A 25,278-nucleotide genomic window follows, 5' to 3' on the forward strand; every position below is an offset into this window, starting at 1 on the left:
CTGAGTAGTTTGTTCAATATCTAAAATAATTAGCACGGTTTTGACCAAACTAGGGGATGATTTGTGATGACATCAGTACTATGTCAATAGAACACTTCTATATCAGAACACTTTGTTTAGTTTGTTTGCATATCACGTACAAAATTATTTTTAGAGAAATAAAAAGTTACATCCATAAACAGATCAATTTTTGTTTACAGATTTGTCTTAGTTTTTAGTTTTGTAAACATATTATTATATAATTGATCTGATGCTCGAGATTTTATTCAGTAATAAGCGAGCTATTTAGTGCCTTTTTACAAAATAAGATATCGGTAAAAAAATCTCTACTAACAATAATCATTGCAGTTCCCAATATTTATACTAGATGTGCAGAAATCCTCTTTTCAAATGCAAACGACAGATAATAGAATGTTATTTTATGCCAATCTGACCTAATTAATCCTAATGGAGCTTTGAAAATAACAAAAAATGTTTAAAAAATAAACATATCAGCGTTAGTTCTCTTAGAAAAAGTTTTGGATAATGAATTAGACAACACAGATAAAAAATCACAACTAGTATTTGTAGTTTGCGTTTGGCAGGAGAGCTTTTGGACATTCTGTATAGTAAAAATAACATTTATCAAAAAAGATCAATAGAATGGATTCTTATATAATCCATGTAATGATAGTCTCATAATTAGATGATTTTAGTTGATTTCTCAATAAATAAGTCTATGTCCGTTAGGTTTTATTCTATTTTCAAAAAACAAAGACAACTAGAACAATCACAGCCAACAATTTTCAAAAATTAGTTGCAAAAATTTTGACGCCTTATTAAACATATACAAGCGGTCCAGAATTATGTAAAGCAATTTTTATAGCTGATGGTATGTGCAAAAATAAGGATGCTTCTTCATGTACAGTTTCTTCAGAAAATGAAAAATAAAGAAGATAAAAACCTTTAAAAAGACTAATTGTTCTTGAAATATCTGCCAATAGGTTGTGTAATTGTCCAAAGCCACCCTTTATTGGCAAGGGATAGATGGGAACATGAAATCAGTTATCCTAATATCTAATATTCACTTTCAAAATATGAACTCCGTAATGAGAAAAAATAATATAATCAATCAACCCATTCAAAGGGTTAAATTTTTGTTATTTTTCAGTTATAAAAAAACTATCCCTATATTTTAATGGAGGCTGTAAAGATAAATGTTATTAATTCTGGACAATCTTGTATATGAGGACATTTTATTTTAATAATATTTTTGATATCAACAACATACAACGTTGTGGTGAACTCTAAGAAGAGAAAAAAATTTTTACACAGATTAAAAATTCACTTTTTGGCACCTTATTGGCAACACTTTTCAAAAAATAATTCAAGCTTTAAGCAATTATGTATTATCACTTCAAAAGTGCAAATAGTTTTAGTTATACTTCACTTATTATTTGAATATATAGAAAAGTAAACAATTTTTGTAGTATGTGACACCAAAAATAAAATAGATATCAGCTGTAGAATGTGAAAAATGAATTTATTATTATTTGACATAAACATGTCAAATTCAAATTCTAAATTGGTATTATTGATGACGAGAGATACAAACCCCAATTTAGTTTATTTTGTGATATACCCTATTCCCCATTCAAATACCTCAAGTTTATACCAAAAATTAACATAGCCATAAATTCACGGGATTACTGAAAATTATAACTCACTCAAATACAATTAACACGTTGCTAGAAAATTCTGTGTACCACTTTATTATCAATTGCATCAACATTCATAGTTTCTTTTTTGAATTTAATTATGAACTTTGAAACGAATAAACAAATGGGACAAGATGGAGGATAAAGAAATGTCAAAACAAGAATTAATAATTGGAAAAATAAATAAATAATAGATGTTGGTAAGAAAGAATGTAGATAAATGATGAATGAATAATGAAAGTTGGAAACAAAAAAATAAAGAGAGACAGCAAATATAAGATCTAGAGACAAAACACCTTTTGAGACAAAAGACTGTGGAAGGAGAACAAGAGGAAATTGAACTCTCCTCCAACATCTGAAAAAGTAGTAGAAGAAGCACATTTCAGGTTTTGAAAGTTGTTAGGATATATTTGATAAATTTTTGTAATTTCTTATAAACTACAATCAACAAAATTTTGTAATAGAGAATGGGATAGCTCATACTTCACATATTGAACAATTGGGAGTTGTACTTGTCATTCAAAAGTTTTATCAATTTATTATTCAATTTGACAAGTTCTAGATGTTTTATAATAATGCACAGTAGCGAAAATTATAAATTTATTCCAACCAGCTTCTCCTCACTTTATAACAAATCTAGTAATGTTGATTAGTTAGAAATTTCTTCATTTATATATAGTGAATTAGTAAAGTAAAAATATGGGAGTAAGTCGTCATTCTAATTACATAAACCGCCACAAATAGTTTGTAATCGATTCCATGTGACACTTAACAATTATTCTGATCACTTACTTCTAGGTCTTAGATGTTTCAATTTAATTTATCTTACACTAATCAACATACTAAATTTTTATTGGTGAATCTTACTAAAATTATTAAAAGTAATAGATGAACTTCAAAAAGTCGTAGAAAAACATGACAAATATATAAAAGTCACCTAATGCAAATATTTTGTTGTATGTTTTTGATACATTTTAGTATTTAGTGTACATTTAGTCTTTGTTTATAACGGGACATACAAAAGACTGAATTGTGACCCTTTTTGCTCGCCTAGTTTTATTTCCGCTTCACATCTTCATTTCTTGGTCGCATTAATTTTTTTTTATTTTCGTGTACTCGTTTAATCGTACCCTCTTCCGTTCCGCTTCTTGCCACTTTCAAAAATACATCTTCTAAAGAAGCTTCGCTTATAGCATAATCTTCAATTAGGTGAGAATTAATCGATTTGATATTTTCCACTTCTTTGAATATATCACTCCACCTTTTATTTTTATCTTTAATGTGAAAATGTAGTAAACCCTAAAACAAAACAATTAGATTTTTAATCAATGGAACATACAGATTTTTAACAAATAAATTCTTCTCAAGAAAGAATTTGATGTCAATATACTCCTTTTTTTTCATACAAGAAAAAAAAAGAATAATAAAGACACAGTAAACCTAGAGCAAACTTCATATCCAGATTTATGTTCAAAAAGATGGGATATGGGGCTCTTTCATTTTCTTAATCCACCTTTGCTTATGAATCATAGGTTTGGTGTTATTGAAAACAAAATTTTTCTTGGCATGGTTTTGAAAGAACTACAAATCTCAACGAATTAGAAACAAAATGGCGCAACTTAGTGGTAAAATTTCAGCTGTACAGTTGAGATTTATGAGAACTTTTTTTTCAATTTAATAAACTTACGTTAAACATTTTTATTTTTCTGGACTCTACGTATACTTGATACTGATCGATTTCAATGCTAATAAAATTACATGGAAGTAAGTACTTAGGACAGAGTGGGATGGTTAAGTTTCCACAATGTTTTTGTTCCTAGTGATTTTTCAAATTATAAAGTGGATGAAGAAAAAACAGATCTAATATACTTACAGAGTGTTCATCTTTCAATTCGGCTCTATCATTTTTAGTGAAGTATTTTTTAATATCTTCGACAGTAGAAAATTTCGGTACTTCATTTCTATCATCAACTACGTCTACCCCATCGACTTCATCAACATCATCCGAAATTTCCGAAGGCGTTTTTTTATTTGATATCTTCAGTTTTAAAGTAAATCCCCCAAATTTATTTTTAAGATCAGCTAAAGATCCTTGCTCGACAAACTTACCGTCTTTCATTATTTTCAATCTAAAAGTATACAAAATATATCAATTTTCAATTGTCGAAGGATTATAAAATATATTATTTTCATTCATTATTCTAAATAACCACAGGAATGAGATAGAATTATCTAATTTGATATATAAAATTATTTGACGTTATAGTTACGAACTCGTCCATGACATGGACCGCGAAGCCGATTCGCTGAGTTTTCTACAGCCAAGAAGGACCGGCACCAGGGCGGTAATATTCAACATATATGTGTATAAAACAAAACGCAGCAAAATTAAAAATTTATTGTACTTACTCATTACATAACGCCTCACATTCGTTCATACTATGAGATGTTAATATGAAACCTTTTTCTTTTTGCAGAGTCTTTATAAGACTCCAACATTTTCTTCGGCTAGAGGGATCAATTCCATTAGTAGGTTCGTCGAGTAGGACAAATTCGCGAAAGCCTATCAATGAAATTGCCAAACTTAGCTTCCTTTTGTTGCCACCGCTGTAGTATCCACAAGGCACATCCGCATATTCTAACAAATCTAAGACGACATTCAAATAAATTGGGATTTTATATTTTGATTTTTATCAAGAAATTTATCAGTAAGAATCAACTGATCCAGGAATAACCAATTAATGTTGAAAAATTTGGGATTTGTAGGTTATGTTTTTGTTGTCATTGCTTGTTTCAGTTTAATGACTTTTAACAACCGCAATAAACAGGGGTAACTAAAAATATGGAGTTTCCTTTGGAATTGATAATAATGTGCTCCAGAATATTTGGACTTCCACAGTTTTTGCCTAAAAGTATTTGAACATATCAAGATATGTCTTGAGTTGCTGGTATGTATAATAGCTTTTGGTAAATGTCGAAATTGGTAGTTTTTTGAAAGTCCACTAGATTGATATTTTAGTATAAATTACTAAAACTAAACTGGTCTATATTCTTCACAACTTCCGGTCTCTTTTCCTCTAAATTCACAATTTTAATTCTCATATTAAAGCCATGAAAACAGAAACATTTTGCAAATTTAAAACAGATAGAAATGTCTCAAAACATTTTGAGGTTATATCCTGAAAGTCCCTATGTATTGGGCACTTCTAGATTAGTTGATTCTCATTTATTTTACCAGCATTTTATGATATTAGTAGCCCTAGAAGGAACTAATTACAAATTACAGTATTGAACCTATTTGCGCGAAAAATTTGTGAATTTATTATTTACAATACCTACCAAATAGTTCCAAATATTTTGTTATTTCATTTTTGTCGCTAATGCCTCTTAATGCTCCTATCGTAGTCAAGATTTGTCTACCAGTTAAGACATAATTTAGAGAATCTGACTGCGGACAGTAACCCAAAGTTTGCATGTACTGAAAAATAAAAAGATAATGTATTGGGAAACATTTTTTAAAACAGAAATATCATTGCAAAATCTTTAACCAATTCAATTACAATCTACCAGTTTCAAAATAACGTCGTGATAAATTATATACAATCTATTATATGTCTTAGGAAATTGTCTTTTAGAAAACCAAAGATTAAAATTTTCCTATTTCCATAAAAGATAAAAAATGTTCAATATATGTCACTAGCTATGCCATTTGCATTAATGGATAAGGACAAAGCCATGTATGAAGTTTTTGGAGGATGGCGACATAGAGGAAGACCGGGCCTTCCCTGGTTAGAGGAAGTTGAGGCGAATCTGACCCAGCTAATGGTTCGACGTTGGAGACACCATGCTGAGGACAGAAAGTATTGGCAGTCAATTGTTGAGAAGGCCCTGGTTCTCAAAGTATGCATTTATCTATAAAATAAATAATTTCCAGCCCATAAGAGTGTTAAATATTTTTGAAAAACTGAAAAGGAAACCGATTGGGAGTCCACTTGCTGAAGAAGTAATAATAATAAAATGAAAAGTATTTTTGCTTCTATATCAAATTATTATTATATAGATATATTAATTTACCTCGTCCATATCGATAGTTATTTTTTTATTTTCTAATTCCATAAGTACTGATCCTCCATCAACCATTTCGTCTCTGGTAAGCATACGGAATGTTGTAGTTTTCCCCGCACCATTTACACCTAATATACCCAAACATTCACCACGTTTCAAAGTTAGATTGAGATTTTTGACAATCTGTTTGCCTTCGTAGAGTTTTGATAATTTTTCCGCCTTCAGAGTGTTCAAACCGTCATCAATATTTTTATTTGTCATTTCAGTTTTGTCATATTGGAGATTCTCATAGTCAAATTTTCTAAATGATCTGAATCGATGATAATGTTTGATTATTACGGATTTCACTTTCATAAACCAATAAGCATCCAAAACGATGTTGATTGTAAGGTATATAAAGCAACATGCGATCATAATGAAATAATCATCGAATAGGTTGGAGTAATTTCTGAAACCAATACATTCTTTGGAATTTTCTGTAAAAATAAAAATGATAGTAAGTTATTTGTATATCAATATTGAATAAAAATATTAACTTACCATTACAGCACACATGAGATTGTCCGATGCAAACCATATTCATTTTGGCAGGTGACATATTAATATTGTGTATCATTACAGCTCTCTTCGCCAAATTTAAAAGTGCATCGCACAAACCGACTTGTGGTATCAACAGTAAACTGACATATTTAATGTGATTTCCAATATTCATATAGTACTCATCTTGAGAATGTAACAAAATTTCTATTGTGATGGTAAAAATGATTCCCAAGAACATTCCCATAATTATGAGTAAAGCGAAAGCGCCAGAAGCTGAAGTTTTTCTGCTGAATAGATACGTGAAAGGTATACCAGCTAAACCATATAATAGGAAAATCAATGTTAGATAACCTAAAACATATTAGTTACATGAAAGTCAAAATATTATCACTAGATTCATGGAATAAATAATAAAAACATGGATCAAATGTTTATTTTTAACGGTAGGAACATGATAAACAGGGTGTGTTTTTAAATTTCTTACAAAATTTAGGAGGTCAATTTCCAGTGACAGTAATCCTCTTTATGTGGATTTTATGGATTGGACCAAACTTATATATAAAGACACTTTTGTTAAATTTTTTTCAAATTCAAATATTAAATTACTTACCAAAATGTACCCGGACGGGTGAAATGATCCACAATATAAAACCGAGCGTTAGCATCAATCCCATATACAATACCATATCAGCCAAGAAGTTAACGAGCCAATAACAAATCGGTTTTACACCACACATATATTGTATTTTGACAAATTTGGTTGAGATTTCAGTATGTGGGAAAATAATAAAACTGCCGTGAATAAAAAGACATCCAATTGGAATTAAAATTAACCATAAAATACCAATTTTGGTATGTGAGAGTTCTTGCGAAGATTTAATTTGATTTACGTGCGGTAACGGCCAGTTACTAAGAGAAATTGAATAATCAGGGCCTAGTAAAAATTGAGCCAAGGTGTTGGTTAATAAATTTAGCGATATTGGCATGCTGTGTATAGGTATAGCATTGTATAAGGCAACTAATTCGAATGTCTTATCAGCATTGAAAGTAGCACCTGCTATCATGTGTTCTCTATAGTAAGCTATATTCTCAATGCTCTTCTTTAGTATCGCTAAAAAATAATTTATATATTAAAAAAGTTACCAACAACTAATCTTAATTAAATCATTTATAAAGGGTATCTTTTATTTTATGAATGAGATACTAAACTTACAATGTTCTGTATCTATAACATTGAACGGTAAACTTTTCTGATCCTCCACTATGTTTCTGTAAATTCTCATCATTTTAGTCACATCATTATTGTTGGTTGTACCATTGTAAAATACAGATGTCTGTTTGTAACTACCCAGTTTAAGATTCAATTCTGGTCCAGTTTTATTGCAGTAATCGTTACCTCCACTTAAAACTCCGGTTAAAATGAAAAATACCAATGTTATTAACGCCTAAAACAAAACAAAAATGTTTTTGTGATATTCAGGAAACGGGTAAAACTATTTTTTTTTCGGTTCTGGCAGTTACAGACATCCTGAAATTTCTTAGAAAAGTGGGATTAATAGATTAGCTGTAAATACAAAGTTCCCCAGTATCGCAGCAAAAAAGGGGGGGTACAATAGATCCTTTGGGTCCCGTGTACATGGTACCTTAACATATATACATACAAAGTAGAAAATAATTTAAATGTATTGAATAAAATTGAAAGGATAGGATAGTGTACTTACAGGAACAGCATAAGTGAATTTTTTACTGCAAAAGAATTGCCATCTCTTATGTAAAAGGGTTGCCAATTTCAAATTAAGTTGCGGTTCTCTCTTCCCTGAAAATATATAAAAAAAAAATAAATATTGTTCGAAATTTTATAATCCATTTCCAAATTAGCTTCAGCAGTAAAATTATTATTGCGCAGATGTAGAAGCTGGAAAGTATATCTAGTATTGTTGCTGGTAGAAAATTATTCGTAATATAAAATATTGCAATATGAAGCATTAACGTTAATATCGTAATTTGAAGTTATTTCAACGACTGTTTCTACACAGAAATAACCAGACGTTTCAAAACAATTACTGTGGTTTTACATCATTGTTTCTTCTATTATATTTAAAAAAAATTACAATTTGGACATTTATAGTTAAATATATACTAAGTACTTCATCAATGTATTTCGTTCAAAAGCTCTTATGAAAAAAACATGTACACACAAATGTAAATCGAACGAGAGATAGTTTTTTTTAGATATAACCTCAAATTAAGACCTTAAACTAGTACTGGGAACTTTTGTGTAAACGCTCCAACGGTTAAATTTGAGCCAAGCTAGTACGAAATAAGAGCTACCAGAAGCTTTGTAGAATACGATTAAAGAACAGAGGTGTGTTAACTAGAAATTACTACATTAAGTTGAATTAAATTTACTTTTTGGGTATATAGGCGCATCAAAAATAAATTAAAAGATTATGGATGAAAATGTAAAAGAATACATTCTTTTTGTATACTAATGTTCTCATTATTGAACCCTACTAAATACCTGGATCCTTTGATATGGAAGAAAAATCCAAAATAATGATTTATATTTGTAAAGCAGAAGTAGGGAGGAAGTGTAACCTTATTATGATTTAAGGGGGTATTCTGATCTAGAAATTTGAAAACATTAATTTATTTTTGTTTATTGTCAAAGCATAGACTCTTAAAAATATGTCCTTAAACGGATTTTTAAAACTTTTCTTTATTTCCGGAGACACAGTAGATTTTGTCACGTAACGCCTAAGCCGAGTTATTCTACTGGAATTATTTCTCAAACTTTAAACGTTATTTTCTCGAAATTACTTTTTTTGAAGTGTTTGACATGTTCTACCCGACCGATTCCTTTGAAATTTGGTGGAAATCTTTTTTATATATCTCTCTATCGCATCTGTCTTAGATTTTAGAAAAATTCATTTTGCAGTATATTTAAAAAATTCGAAAAGGTTAAAAAAAAGTTATGTTTCATGTCGACGCAATTTTATGAATTTTTTTTGGCTAGGATCAATGCAATAGTGACATCTTGATAATGAATATGATAAAAAAATGGATAGTAAAAATATTCTTCATTTTTTTAAGTTAGTTTCTGAACCAGATTACTCCCTTAGTTCTCTCTCTGAATCCTCAACAAAGCTCACAGCTCCTTTCATTTTTCTTCTCATTAAAATTATTATTCTCAAATGACTAATCCATTATTATAATTTATTTTCATGGAAATAATGAGAAATACAGCGAATAAACTTCCATGTATTTCTTAACTTGTTTTACAATCTTAATTTTTTAAATCAAAACGTTTGTTATATCAACTAAATCCCAATCAAAATTTGTTTTTAAATGAATTTTGCTTTTTGGGAAAAGAGTAAACGAAAGTAGATGAAACATTATTCCTTGGAATGAATTACATGGCATGGGGGCATGATTTTGAATCAATAAAATAGTTTTAATCCCTAAACCATTACCAAATTTATTTTAATTTAATTTAAATAAGTACAAGTTAAAAGCAAAGATTAAGGAATCGAATAATAAATATTTTTTCAATTTTAAAAAATGTACACATGCTCATAAATGAACAGAATTTGAGCATATTTTACTTGCAATTATTGTACATAAGTTGTGATTTGATTTATTCTTATCCTTTTACACGACCGTGGAGAAATTTAGACACTGTGATATAAACATTTTTTGCAATTTCCAAACGTACATTGTACATATATGTGTATAATAAATTATCTCTCAATAGAAGAAGTATGATAACGTGAGGTGATTCAATCTTTAAAATTTTTTGCAAACAATTAGTAAGTGCAGTAAGTGTAGGAAAGATACTAATTACTTCATTTATTTATTTGGTCTGGAACATGCATCAATTTAAAATTACAATATGAAAAATTTTCCGAACAGATATCAAATAAAATAACTTTATTATTAAATATATTATGTGACCAAGAAGAATGAAACGCAGATAATCCCCCCTCCCCCCCATAGAAGTAATATAAACTGAATGAGATAAACCTGTGAAAAATGACATATTTTTTCAATATCTATTTTTATTTATAATCAATTCGATTCGACTTAACCTGGCCATCTCATTTGAGTAGGAAAAAGGTCGCTTGGAACTTCGCCTTCCACTCCATCTGAAGACCACGCGCGGAGAAAAAATGGCGGCGTGGAGAAAGAGCCCAAAAGCTGGATAAGCTGCTCACGCTTTTTTTTTGGCTCGTCTGACTACACCCCGTATAAAGCTATTTGGCTTTTCTCCACCCTGCGTCATTGTTCCAGGACGCCATTTTTTTCTTCACGCCGTTATTTTTACTCCGCGCATGGTGGAGTGGAAGGGGAAGTTTCAAGCGACCTTTTACCTACTCATTTGAATCAAAATTTTTTTTTTTCGATGGTTACATTTTGCGCGGTGACAAAGTGTGGAAGTAGATCTGAAAGGGATGCTGGACTATTACTTAGTTCAAACATAAACATCATCTTAACCAACTATCCAAGGAACGTAGAAAACGATGGCTAGATGCTACAAAAAGAGTAGATTTAACAGAATCAAAAGCGAAATAGGAGGAAATATTTGCAATAGGCTCAGACAGCACCTCGCCTATGCGGATGATGTTGACATCACGACATCACTTCGGCTCTTCCAATAACGGTTGAGGAGTTCGAGCGAGCAGCTAAAGCAACTCGAAATCAATAAGCATAAAACCATGTACATAAGAACCTCAAGGAGAATCCTGACCTCCCAGACCACGTTCCAAGTCAGAGAACATTGTTTCCCTGTGTGGCCTTGATAAATTAAGATAATGACGTGACAACGGACATTAAGGCAAGAGATTCTGCTTCTGAGGAGTCCAGAGTGCAGTCTTATTGATAAAATATTCTTTGTTTGTTAGTTGGTAATTTATTGCCACTGATTGTTCGGTTGGTTGTCCCACAAAAAAAAATTTCATTTCTCAAGCCCACAGTTACTGAAAGAGTTAACAATAATAAAGTTTATTAATTAAACACTTAACCGAGATAGGTTATTGACTCAAATGACAGGAAGTTCTTTCAGGTTGTTAGATAGGGTTAGATTACAAAATTCTCAAGTTACTCCATATTTTTGCTAAAAACAAAAAGCGATAGTAAATAGAAAGTAGGAAAATGATGAATTTAACTAAGAATACAACTTTATCGTTGATTAACTTTTAAATGGTAGATTTTATCGATAAAAGCATTTAGATCTTTTTTGTAGAACGTTAAATTGCTGTTTAAATATTTTAAAATACACTTGTTTCGGTGAAAAAAAATTAACTGCACAAGTACAAAAACTTCATGTTATTTAAATGGGAAATGTATTATGATTTAGGCATGGGTGAATGTGAATATTAAGGGCTAGTTTGGGTCTGATATTTTTTTAGATTCTAACCTAAAAATTTAAGGAGCGTTTGTGTGCCAAAACCCAATTTGGGAAATAACGGACACCCTTATAACCATGATATCTTTCGGTATCGAAAATTTTTCATATTATATAAAAAGAGTGTCATTAATTGCTTATGCTACAAACAAAAAATAATTATCAAAATAATATACCTATAGAATCATACGATAGAAGTCCTGCAATTAAAAATAATAAGTCTTATAGCGGTTTTATATATTTATGTATAAAATATTTATTTATCTTGCGGAAGCAGTTACAGTAGCAATTTGAAATTTTTAGAATTGCATTTTCTTCTAAAATATAGTTTTGAGATCAAAACAACTACTTGAAATTGTACCATTTAAGATAATTCCAAATATTTTTAGTCAATATATATCATATTTTGATAAAATTAACAGAAATTATTTTTTCTTTTTAACTGACTGGTAATTGGTAACATGAATTTATTTTTTAAACTCTAGTAGTTATAATCATTTTATAAACACTGATACTACAATAAAAAAATAGTACTACAATTACACCAAAGGTTTTTACAATACTCAAAAATAATGATTAGTAAGAGTTGAGAATATAAAATAGAGCCTAGTAACATCATAATGTCTTTCAAAAGAGTTGTTTGAATTTTGAATGTTTTGAGTTGATAAAATGTGTTTATCAACTGCCTGCAGATACCAAGCTTGTAAGCTTGGGAAATGTCTTTGACTTGTTTATAGTACAACTTCTTGAATCCATAAAATTCGAAACTCTAAAATTGATATTAGTCCAATAAAATAAATTCAAATTACTATCCAAGACTTCCTTTCTGAATTTTTCACCATACCTCTAAATATTTATATAAAAAAATGTTGGATGTCATTTGAGGTCAGAAAATAATTGCAAACCATCCCAAAATGAATTATGTATGCTAAAGTGAACTTTTGAATATTCAACAAGTAGCGAGTTCTCAGTTCCAGAGTTCTAATGAAGTATAGTATTTTTCATAGCTTTAACGAAGTTACATCTTTCCTCCTATAGGGTTCTTGTGAGAACTATAACTTATTCATGTTTGCAATGAAGAGAACCATTCTAGAACCAGATCAACTGTAATTGTTTCCTCTTCCCCACTGAATCTACCCTCGCCAGTTTCTGTTAGACCTAATCTCATCAAGTGCTTCAGGAGATGACTAGTAAGATGTATCTTGTTTATTCTAAGATCCGTATACCTTTTAAATCTAATGGTATCAAAGTACTGGATGAACTTTCTGGAGACATCTCCTTCTAAAACTCTCCTATACCGTAGAGAGGTTCCAGGTCAATAAAAGGCGTTAATGCTCCTGTCTTGACAAGGTTCATTTCTTTTGATTCCTCTATGATCAAGTACCCAGATTAAAGACACTCTTATTCTTTCCTGTTTTGTCAAGTTTCCTGAAATACTCAATGCCTCGATAGCTGCTTGGGCATCAAAATTATTTGATACTTCACAGAGTTTCTCCTGATATGATGGTTTACCATATAAGCAAAAACAGTGGATTGTATATTGTGCTTGAGAAACAAATGTACAGCATAGAAAAGGCTAGCTAGAGCCAAATAACCAAGTTATTCAACTAAAAGGTTCATAGTTACAAGACAATTTCAATATACATTTCCACTTGTTACTGACACTTTTCCTCTGGCATAACCTGTCATTAATAGTTATATATGACACATTACAATTACACTAAAACCTCCGTTGATCCGATATACAAGAAAAGGCATTAGTGTTCAATACAGAAATAGGGGATGACCAGCCCATCACTTATAATTATTATTGAATGGTTAATGAGATGGAAAGAAAATCGTGGCTCACTGTAATAAGTGGAATATTATCAAAGGATGCTGAAGGTAATGAAGGTTTTGAAAAACTTTGTTAAGTGAACTCACAAAAGAGCAGCAAGTAACTAAAAAACCATCATAGTTATTTTAAAGTAAGAAGACATTAAAACATAATTTTATGGTCTGATATTCCAATAGAAGAAATCTTAGTGGCAAAATTTCAAAGATACTAGTACTAAAAACTGATGTCAAAGATACCAGTACTAAAAATTGATTGGCTCAATGTACGTAAATCAGAATCAGAAGACGATGGAAGAGAACTTTAGCTGAGGTGAAGTAGAGTATCCAGCATCTCAAACAACTATTAATATCCCCTAAGCGGATTGGATGTTGGCCAGCTATTGACTCATTTGAAATATCAAGATACATAGCCTCAAGATCGGTTAGCTAAAAAGAAAACATGCATGTAAATTTTTCGAAAAAAACATTTGGTTTATCCCAAATTTATACAGAACGTCTCTGGTCCCATCAAAATAGGATGAAACGAGGTTCTAGTGTATTGTGATGCTCATGTTATGACTGTAGCATAAAACTTTGGTATTCAGCTCTAGTATTAAAAGAAAAATTATATACAGAAAGTGCTCTAAATAAAATTCAAATTACCTTGTATATCCAAAACTAAATTTAAAGAAAAAAACAAATATTAGTAAAACGTTACGTGTAAAAATGCAATAAGTTACCTTTAGGATCCACTGACAAACTATTATTGCAGTTATCGTTATGATGTCCGTTACTTTCGAGGTGAGTTCTAAAAAAAATTAATTATTATTCACACATTATGAAATACTCAATTTTCCTTATACTGAAGAAACTAACTGCCTACTTGCAATTATAAAGTTATTGCTAATATGTGAAAGAAGATAATATTTCACAGGACTAAAAATTCCACTTGATAAGTTGTATGGGGAAATTATAATGTGATTTTATCAAGTTTTATTGTTTTTAATCATATCTGCAAAATATAAATTTTGGATAAAATATCCACAACGACTAAAAAGAGAAGAGTTAGACTAGTAGTAGTCATAAGAGCAACATGAATTAGAGAAATATAGTTCAACATTGTAATAAACAAGCACAAGATAGAATTGAATTAAAAATACAAACTACAAAGCAATTTCATTTTCCCGCCTTATATCTCATACAGATAAATAGGTTTATGCTATAAATAAGATTTAGTCCTTAGTAATAATTGATAATTGAAAAATAAAACGAGCATTCTTACCAAAGTCCTATCAACTATACTATCTAAATGGGATAAAATTGGGAAAAAGGAATCTGGAACGTAAAACAACAAGACCGATACACCTTTGTATGTTTGAAAGTCATGTAATATTATATAGATTAAAGATCAAAAACTCACTTAAGGAAAACATCTTCTAATGAAGTTACTGTTACAGAAATATTTGTTAGCTTTAATTCGGATTTTTTCGTTTCCAAATTCGTCAGTACATCTTTCATTTTTGGATTACTTTCAGATGGTAAAACAAATGTGAGATTATTTCCATCAACAAATTTCAATTGTGCATCATGGATATATTTGGTAACTTCAGATTTAATATCCGAAATGTTAGCTGTCGATTCAACCATTAGAGATAAATGATATCCGATATCTAGAAAAGAAATTACCAACACGTGGAAAATTATTTAAAAGGGACTAATATAACTTACCATATTTCTTTTTAAGGTACATGGGTGTTCCGTAACAATTTAGGGTCCCATTAGACATAATGGCTATCCAATCTGCTAAAGCATCGGCTTCTTCCATAAAATGAGTAGTAATTAAAATCGTCCTGTCGCCTCTCCACTCCAACAACAAATCCCACAGATGTCTTCTTGATTCAGGATCCATTCCAGACGATGGTTCATCCAATATTAAAACCTGAAACAAAGCAACATAGAATTATTTTATATAATGGACATTAATAATTGTACATTACCTTAGAACCTCCTATCACTGCCATTCCCAAACCCAATTTTCTTTGCATTCCTCCTGAAAGAGAATGTGCCATAGAGTTCGTTTTCTTAGTCATGTTTAAAATTTTTAACAGATTGTCTGCTTCAACAGATGCGTCGTCCGACGACATTCCTTTTAACTAAATGAAAGAAAGTAATTGTTAAAAAAGATCAAACAAAGCATTCTGATTAAGGTTTTACCTTGGCGAAAAATAAAAGATGTTCTTTGACTGTTAAGTCAGTGAAAAATAGATTATGCTGAGGGCAAAGACCAAGACTTTTACGAATTTCATCCATATCCCTTTTGGTATCCAAACCATTTATTTTAACAGAACCGGATGTGGCTTGTAGCATACCTAAAATAAATAAAAGTAAATTTTTATGTTCAATAATAATCAATATTCAAAAGCCAGTCCCGCCTTGGTTGGAAAATAAAAAAAAAATATGAGACAAAAATTAACATAAATAAAATAAAATGAAAACAACCGAATGGAACAAAAACATTGGAAATTTATTAAAATAGAAAAAAAATTAAAGACAAATTAACTTGGAAAATAATAGGGGTTAGTAATATCGTTAAAAACGCAGGGGGGAATCATAAAGACATTTAAAATCCAAATAATGGAACAAAAAGGAACAGAAGGGACCAGTAACTCATCTGGCACCAGAAAAAGTAACAGATTTCTAAGTAAACGAGTTGTTGATTTTTTTTATTTTAAATTTATAATTCAGTTTTTCAAAATGGTGAAACAATATGAAAGAAAAAGACATTTGAAAAGTATGGAAACAAGAATAAGTAATTAAAGAAATTAAAGACAAATTAATTAAAAACTCAGTGTATGATCATAGACATAGAAAATCTAAATAATGAAAAAAAGAGGATAAGATTTGGAGACGAATTGGAGAAAATGACAAAAGACAGAAGACAATGAAAGAAGTGGGTACAGAAGGGACTAGTAACTCAACTGGCATCAGAAAAGATAAAATATAGGTAGATATATTTATCAGATTTTGTTGATTTGTTTTTAATTTAAAATTTATAATTCAGTTTTTCAAAATGGTTGCCTCAAAATATTATTCAAGGATGTTGGTGTTTTATATATAACTCACCAGTTATAACTGACATTGTAGTAGATTTTCCTGCTCCATTATGTCCAAGCAATACAGTAATTTGTCCTGCATATATATCCAAATTTAAATTATTGACAGCTACTTTATGACCAAATCTTTTATGTAGATTACTAATCTCAATTCCTTTGCGCAATCCGATTCCATCTTCTATTTTTTCTAATCTCTGCGTCTCGGTGTCGACTTTAACTGTATCAGTTGGTTTTCTACACATCTGTGAATATGTTACTCGGATAAAAGTTTTATATTTAGAACAACAAAGACCGTTGGACAGTTGAAATATTCGGAGATACCGAAAAGCTCTAAAGCATGTTGATTTATGTTGATCAAATTATTCTGACCTGACTTTGTTCAAAAATGGTTGGACAAATCATGTCCCAAGTGGGAATAATTTTTGTTAATTACACTTAACCAATCCAACTGAGTCTAAGGATTCAAAGAATATTAAGTTAATTACCTTAAATAATTCGATTATAGGGAAAAATATCTTTTTTTTCACTCCGTACTTTCCTGGATTGACACCGTCCATGTAGAAAGTGAAGATTGTGTAAATCAATGTATCAAATATTAGCATCAGATATATATTCAACAAAGTAATATCTTCCGCTGAACCACTAGTCGAATCACTGAAGTTTGACCATTGTACACCAATTTCTACAAAAGTTATTGAAATATCACGTTGAAAATTATTTTGAAATTCAAACAGAAGAAAAAACTGTTAAACTAATACATGTACCTCTCTCTTCAAATACAGATATTACTGCGTATCCATAATGTAAAGCCATATTAGGTAATAAATTCAGGATTATATTTGTCGACCATGATAACTGATTGGACTCATCTAATCCTAATGCATATTTTGGGACGAAAAATGATAAAATCCACACCAGAATACCTGTCACCAGTGCTATGGTCGCTGCAAAATATAAATTGCTAATTTTATACTATCCTTCCCCTAGTTTTTTTGCTCTAGAAATAATTTTTTGTCTAAATTAACAAAAAAAATATATGAATTGTTGTAAAAACAAAGATGTAAAAAAAATTTTGATGATTTTTCGATTTTCTAGAACCAAAAAACGAATTAAACTGTGATACTATAAAATTACTTAGAAATGTTTCAATATATTTCATATATTTCGAAAATATTTGTTTACTATCATAAATATACTTACGACGACTAAAAAAGGAACTTATAGCGAAACAGAAAGCTATAGCGGCCATGCAGTATAAAATTAAAAAGCAAAATAGTATTCCACCACTTGAGTATTCAATCAATGGATAAGTACTTCCAAACATCGGAACTTTCATTAAGATAATTATAATAGATATGGAGAAAAATATTGGGATCATTCCATATATAAACCAACCCAACCAAAGCATCCATGATTTCATTCCCACCATTTTCATCAATTCCTAAAAATAATGTAAAAATATGTTCAATTAAAAGGAATAGAAACATCATTGTGTATATACCTTTATTCCGGAATGTTTTTCTTCTACAACTCTCTTAAGGACTGCCGGACATAAAAATATGAAACTGAATAAAGTTATTAATGGTAGGAATTCTAAGAACAATTTTGTTATAGCAGAATCTAATTTGTAAGGCGGATATGGAAATTCTTCAACGACTATAGAATATTTTTCCTCTAAATCTGTTTGTTTTGAATTATATTCAAGAAATGCCATATCCAAGGCCATCTGAACTGCAAGAAAGTCGCTACTTTTGTAAGCTCCACCTAAAATCGAAATATGGTTAATCAGTATATAACCAGTTAATAGCTAAAAAATACTAAGGAATAATATAGAAAAAAATTACATTAGTCAAAAAGTGGTTTATATTCTACCATGTATAATATAGGTGAAAAAAAGAAGCGAAAGGTCACATATAGGTTATTTAGATCTGATAGGTACATGAAAAGATGATAAAAAATACGACATAAGAACTGGGAGATGAACGATATACAAATAGCAAAGCATTAAAAATTGGAGAAACTAATAGGAGATAGGAAGAAATCGGGAGAGGAATTGCATCAAACTGTAGGCCTTCTATGCCAGTAGTGCTTAATATACATAGATGTATTGAAAATATACTGAATCACTGATAACAGAAGTTTGTATATAGAATAATTTATAGTTTATAGAAAAGACGTTGATTTAAGTAGCTAGTTGATCCTTTAGTTTCATAAAAATTTTAAGTATTTTACATTTGGAAATAATTATGGATTATGGTATCTGATATCTGTTGACTTGAGAAAAGCATATTTTAGTACCTAAAGCTTATATTTACACAGTAAAAGATTTTTACAGAAGAAAAACGAGGAATGTATCCATGTAAAGTTTTATTTGACTCAACAACAGTGTCGTTTATGGTGGATCCAAATTTAACAACTTTTTCTATATGAATATATCAATTAGAGTTTCAAATAATATTGTTAAAATTTTACATAACTTCACGTTGAGTCAAAGTTTTGATAAGTTTAAATATGAATGGTTTGGTTTTCCTGAAATGATATCAAACTTCCTTTATTTTATAAACGATAAAAGAAAAAATATGATAGTTAAAAAAATGTAATCGTGCATTGAAAAATGTAGTCGTTAAAAATTTCAACAATTAATCATGTACTAATAAAATTATTTGCTTTCAGGCTATATCAAGGGAAATTGAATAAATATATTGCTAAATCTGAAAGCACATGGAGAAAATTTGACAGACCCTGTAGTTTTAATCAATTACCAAATGCTATTAAATCAATTACATCTTCATATAAATAAATAATAAATTTTAATTAAGAATTAGTATTTTTTTTTAATTTATTTTTCGATCAATTTTAAATTGACTTTTCTGTGTACCATAAAATTCCAATAAGTTATATTTATTCAAGATTAATCGATATTTCAAGTAATAATAATAAAAGCTTGGATTTAAACAAATACAACTTTATGTTGGAGTATAAATTTAACAGTAACAGCGACGATAAACCTCTGGTATCAGCCAGTGAATACAAACAACCATTTAGAACGCAATTCATGGAGTGATAAAAATAATATAGTATTTCAGTAAAATGATCTTAGGAGACATATTAGTCCTGCAATTTGAATATGAAAATTTTCAATAATAGAATTATGTATATATTGCACAAATATTATATTAATACAACCAAAATAAAATAAATAAGATAATTGAAATTATTTCTGTTCCAGTTAACTGCTATCAGGAGCTGAATTTTTAATTTAAGCTGCTTATATGATCATATGTTTTTAATTTGTTTAAATTCTACATTTATTAGGATTATAAATACCATATATCGTTTATTTTTCTTTAAAGCACATTTGGTATTCATTCCAATTTCTGTTTCCTCCAAAGTTAGATATTATAATTTATTACAAAATGGGTAGACCATCAATGGTCAGCAATTTACAAACAACATATAGTAATGGAGAAGAACAATTGACTTAAGTGGAGAGTGGTGATTTTAATGATAGTAGCAACGAAAATGAAGATAATATAATTGTAGGCAGTTTTACTTGACGGAATGTATTAATACAAGATGACAAATGATCAACAAATAATAATAATTAACAGTAAATCTTCACCAAATTCGGTGAATTAATCTGAAACTAACACAACATATATTTGTTGAAACTATAGATTTATAATTCAATAACATTATTGTGAAAAAATATGTACATAAAATGGGTACAATTTTTATAGACGTCAACTTTAGTTCAAATCTCACTAAGCAATAGATTGATTAACCAGAATGGGTTCAATCTTGTCCCTGATTGACGTACATCTAGTTCACTTTTTCCTAAGAATTAATCTATTTAAGAAAAATTTGCACTAAATAATTTCAAACCTACAAAGAAAATCTCAAACTCCAGTTTATCAAAGACTAATTACTTATTTCAAGAACATTTTACAATAAAATCAAATATCTTGATTTTAGGTTTCTTTGGATAGAAATCCATTTAAATTAAGTTTTTTCCTAAATCTATCAAAAGATACCTAAAATCAAGATAAATCATCACAAAAAGCAAAAAAGTCTAAGAAGTAAAAAGTTATTCTAAAACAATCATTTTTTGAATTCCCATATTTTACTTACCGATACCAGGTTGGAAAGAATAAGCATTCTGATATTTGTCTCCTGTGGACAAAAATTTTTTGTTAAACGACCCAGATTCGTGATATCTTAATTTATACTTCAGTTTCTTCTTATCTTTGTCATCAAATATAATTGCTATAATTGTGTAATTCGAATTTTTGTAATAATATTCCAGTAATTCTTTTTCAGTACCAAACCTTTGTACTTCTGTAAAGAAAAAAAATTATTCAGTTTATTAAACCATCTTTTTCAAATGATCAATGAAAGAATTGAAAATTTTACTGATTCAACAGTAAAGGCATTATATAATATACATAAATATTTTATTAATAGTAAAAATGTATTGATATTTCTTTTTTGTGAATGCTAAAACTTTATAGGTAAGGCCAGGCCAGATATCATATAACCAACACTGACAAAGACTAAATTATCATATATTGTGATAGATAATATTTTGTAATATTCACAATTTACAAATTAATAAAAAACTGATTATATTGTAAGTTTTTTTATGAAATTGCTTTTTTATCTATTGAATTTATAGCAGAAAATTGAATATCATAATTGACAAAGAAAATAGACAGTTTTCATTAAAAAAATCTTTTCTATGTACTACAAGGGAAACCTAAATATCAACTCATTTTAAATAATATTTTAATGTTAAGTAAAGTAAGTTTTCATTATTTTCATTTTTCCACTAGAATATACTGTTGAATACAAACAAGTTGAAAAGGTGTATAAGTTACAAACTAAAACCTGGTACAGGTGTTTATCTTTATTGTAATTAGATAGTTCAAAATGAAAAAGATTGTAAGTCAGTTATCGAATCAATATTTTGAAATTATTTGAATACTTCAATACTAGTTGTGTCTGCACTGTTATCAAGAGACACCTGCAAATCTTCAATATAATCAAAATGTCTTTATGCTCTTTGTCTTATAAAATTGTAATATATTCATTTATTTATTCTTTTGATTGACTTTGATCATTGTAGTTGTACTTAACAGATCGAATTAAGTAGTTTGAGAAAATGTTTTTTCTAATTAGAAGTATAGAAGTTTAATAATACTTTTTAATAATACTAATACTTTTCTTCTCGGACTTTTCAATCGTGGTTTTTTACATAGATATTGTATACAGGATGTGGCGTCATTATTAATTTTACTAAATGAACCCGAGAGTATTTGGTGTATAAATTCTCATTAGGATTTCTTTTTTAGATGATGTAAAGGTTAAAAATTTATTTTCATTTTGTTGGCAACAAACTTTTCCTTAGTCCTTAACTTACAAATCCAAAAAATGTAAATCTTTGAAATTTTCAAGATTTTGCCAGTTTTGATACAGCACTTGATTTTGATAACCTGATTCAGGTAGATTTGTTCATTATGCATTACACTCAACAAAAATTAAGTTGAACTAGTTCATCTAACTTGTATCAGATTAATGTAAATACATATCTGAAAGGTATAATATTATATAGTGAAAGAAAATAGCTATAAATTGTAAATAATCATTTTTATCACATTCATAACCTTTATAGATTGGAACATATCAAGGTCTAACCACAACTACGACAAACTCATTTTAATAAATAAAAACACTGCTTAGGGTTTTTCAAATGACGAAAAAATAGGTGGGTTGGAGAAAAATATGGTATGGAATTGTTCCCCAATTATCTCAACTTTTTGTACTATTTTCTCAACAAAATTTAAAACATTAATATCACTTTTCTTAGGTAATAAAAAATTCTATTTGTGTAGTAACAGCAATAAAAACCTCAATTTTTTGAACTACAAACATTCACAACAATTATGTTGATTACTGAAACAATTAATTAGCACGTACAATGTAAATAATTACTTATTTTTTACTAATATTAATTTTGTTCACTTAATCCTTATACCCAGTACCCCATCTATTATGAGTGAGCAATTATTTTTTACACATAAAAAAATACATGCCCAAACATTTTTTTATTTTTTCAAACTTCTACTAATGCTTTATAATTTCAGATCCCATCTTTATTGTTGTACATTAAGTTTATAGTTTTCTGTAATTTGTAATATAATCTTTTTGTAGAGTTTTAGGATTTCAAAGAAATAATTTATTTTTCATACAAATTCAAATTTTAATCAAAATCTCCTGAATCTCAGTAATTTTAAAGAACTTTTAGTAATTCTGTAGGATTTTATCTTGGACTTTCTAATATTTGGAAATCTTCCAGGAATTTTTCAAAATTTCTATGGATTATTACAATTTGTCACATTTCCAGAAACTTTTCTCTATTTTCTGGGGTTTTCTTTTCTAATTCTGTAGTGTAACTTCTCAAATTGACAATCTTTCAAGGATTTTTAGGATTTTATAAAAATATTCCCTTTTATCGCAAATATTCCATTTTGTTTTCTGACTTTCTTACAATCTCTTTCCCATTTTCAGAAATTTCGAGTAATTTTTAGTAATCCTGTAGAATTTTTTCTTAATCTTTTCAATATTTGAAAATATAAAAAATTGTCAAAATTCCAAAGAATTTTTCACAATTTCATAAGATAATCACATTTTTTTTTTAAATTTTTCAGAATCTTTTTTCAATTTTCAAGGATTTCAAGGAATTTGTTTTAAGGAATTTTAAAGAGTTATTTTTTGCAAATATTCCTTTTTTTTCAATTTCCAAAAATTTTAAAGAACATTTAAAAACTTAACAATCCTCTCAAGAATTTTCAAAAATTCTGTCACGTAACTTCATTTGTTACAAATAAATAATTTGTCAACATAAACTAAGATAGAATGAAATCGACGAATATTTAATAAGAAATTGGTAGATCAGATCAAACAAAATAATAAGATAATGAAGAAGTTGGTTATTTTTTCTTTGATTTTTCCATTTTAGAGAGCCAATAATATGTTTTATATTAAGGCATGCAAAACATATAACAAGGGGGGAATTTTTTGCAATGTGCAATTATCAAGAAACAATGTGCTTGATAAGAATCTTTATTCATAAATTTGTTATCAATTAAAGTGAATTGAATTTGAACAAAAACCTGTATGAAATCTAATACCACTTAAATAATTATTTCGAGGCACTTTTAGGTATTAATGATGATAATAATATCTACTATGACTATTTTCTAGATTCCTAATTTTAATAACAATTCAACATAAAAAAATTAAATAGAAATTTATATATATGAAAAAGTACTTACGGTCACTAGGTAGGGACAACTTAGCATGCATTTTACTTATTAAATCTGTGTAGTAGTCACCACCAGGTGTATACAGGATGTAGGTATTTCCAACATTAATACCATAATTTATTCCTTCTTTGTAATTAAATGTTGGATCAGTGAATTCAACTTTATTTAATCCTGAAATTTGACTTCTGCCATATGCTATGAGCAAAAACAAACATACTGGTAGCAATGCTTCTATTATTGTTAAAAACCAGTGTCTCTTCCTAATTATAAGATTTTTCCACACAACAACCTTTATTTGACTCATTTTTATGCAGGTATGCTTAAAAAATTAGAATGAATTAAAACAATTAGTATTCTCACTTCAAATCAATACCTCTTAAAATAACTATTAGTTTTATTTAATTGATAATACTGTTAGAAATTGTTTTATAAGAACATCTTGGAATAGAACAAAATACAAATAAGAAACAAAAATTTCTACATTTTTTCTGCAAATAAGAAATATCTTTTTAGCATGTTCAATATTTAACCTTCTAAATACAAATAGTCAATGGAGTACATTTAAATAATTTTATTTGGTAAAAAAGTAAATGTGTTCACTAAAATAAAAGTTTTTATCAACGTTAAAAAAGAAATATTATTGAAATCTGCTTTGCATAACAAACATCAACTGACTCATACGTAACTTACTGTTAAAATAATGTATAACAGGATGTAAAGTAATATTCAACAGAATCTATAATAATTTATGAATTTTCATATTGTCAAGTTGACATAAGATGAATTAAATCTTATTTGGAAATTAGGTCCTAGCAAACAATGTTCATTATAAAGTTGATATCTAATGCGTACAATATGTTTTTATCTACTTTTAAAAATGTTATTAATTACCTTATATATAATTCCATAAATTGTACCCCATTTTAATATGTCTATCAATATAGCAATGTTTTTAGAATGTCAATGTAAACATAATATACGTGTTTTTAAATGTTCAGTTCTCTGCCCATACAAACTATCCCATTAAACATAACAACTAAGACTGAAACAACTGCAGATTACTCGTATCCGTTGAAAGTTGTCATCGATGTGACATACTAATGACGTATAAAAAACGATACTAACTTTTCACAAACACAAACAATTTGGCGTGATGTTTTTGAAAAATTTTTGCCATTTTGGATTCTATTTGTAAAAAATCTGAATATGTACTTATAATTTTTGGAAATTTATTAGAACAGTGTTGTATAATAACTTCCACCTTCTACATTTGACATAATCTTTAATTAGTAATCAAGAATCATTTACTAATTTTGAGA

At 28.8% G+C, this 25,278-nt stretch overlaps 1 protein-coding gene across 5 annotated transcripts; it reads right to left on the minus strand.

Moving 5' to 3' along the window:
- Nucleotides 1-721: 721 nt before the first annotated feature.
- LOC130892052 (ATP-binding cassette sub-family A member 2-like) lies at nt 722-25,198 on the minus strand. 5 transcript variants are annotated; one of them, XM_057797258.1, is made up of 24 exons: nt 24,851-25,198; nt 23,969-24,278; nt 20,766-20,972; nt 18,136-18,398; nt 17,835-18,075; nt 17,399-17,578; nt 17,120-17,316; nt 16,645-16,876; nt 15,736-15,890; nt 15,519-15,674; nt 15,250-15,460; nt 14,942-15,191; nt 14,262-14,329; nt 14,185-14,199; nt 11,883-11,906; nt 8,024-8,118; nt 7,516-7,747; nt 6,913-7,413; nt 6,303-6,653; nt 5,772-6,238; nt 5,037-5,175; nt 4,107-4,344; nt 3,571-3,826; nt 722-2,996 (listed from the first exon to the last, which is right to left on the minus strand). In XM_057797258.1, exons 2-24 carry the CDS (start codon nt 24,261-24,263, stop codon nt 2,754-2,756), a joined length of 5,016 nt encoding a protein of 1,671 aa, XP_057653241.1. In that variant the 5' UTR covers nt 24,264-24,278; nt 24,851-25,198; the 3' UTR covers nt 722-2,753. The 5 variants fall into 5 exon arrangements, with proteins under 5 accessions (XP_057653241.1, XP_057653242.1, XP_057653243.1 ...); XM_057797259.1 differs by lacking the exon at nt 24,851-25,198 and adding an exon at nt 24,650-24,736; XM_057797260.1 differs by lacking the exon at nt 11,883-11,906 and having other exon boundaries at nt 24,851-25,128.
- Between the last annotated feature and the right edge of the window lie 80 nt (nt 25,199-25,278).

The sequence above is a fragment of the Diorhabda carinulata genome, chromosome 3, assembly GCF_026250575.1.
Source record: "Diorhabda carinulata isolate Delta chromosome 3, icDioCari1.1, whole genome shotgun sequence".
NCBI classification, from domain to species: Eukaryota; Metazoa; Arthropoda; class Insecta; order Coleoptera; family Chrysomelidae; genus Diorhabda; species Diorhabda carinulata.

What these genes read in the sequence shown, in the direction of transcription:
- LOC130892052 (XM_057797258.1), bottom strand. Translation starts at nt 24,263, where the DNA reads ATGAGTCAAATAAAGGTTGTTGTGTGGAAAAATCTTATAATTAGGAAG. An exon ending in ATCTGTATTTGAAGAGAGAG is followed by an intron (nt 17,317 to 17,398) that starts GTACATGTATTA and finishes TAACTTTTGTAG; the next exon opens with AAATTGGTGTACAATGGTCA. An exon ending in AATTGAAAGATGAACACTCT is followed by an intron (nt 2,997 to 3,570) that starts GTAAGTATATTA and finishes GTTTTGTTTTAG; the next exon opens with GGTTTACTACATTTTCACAT.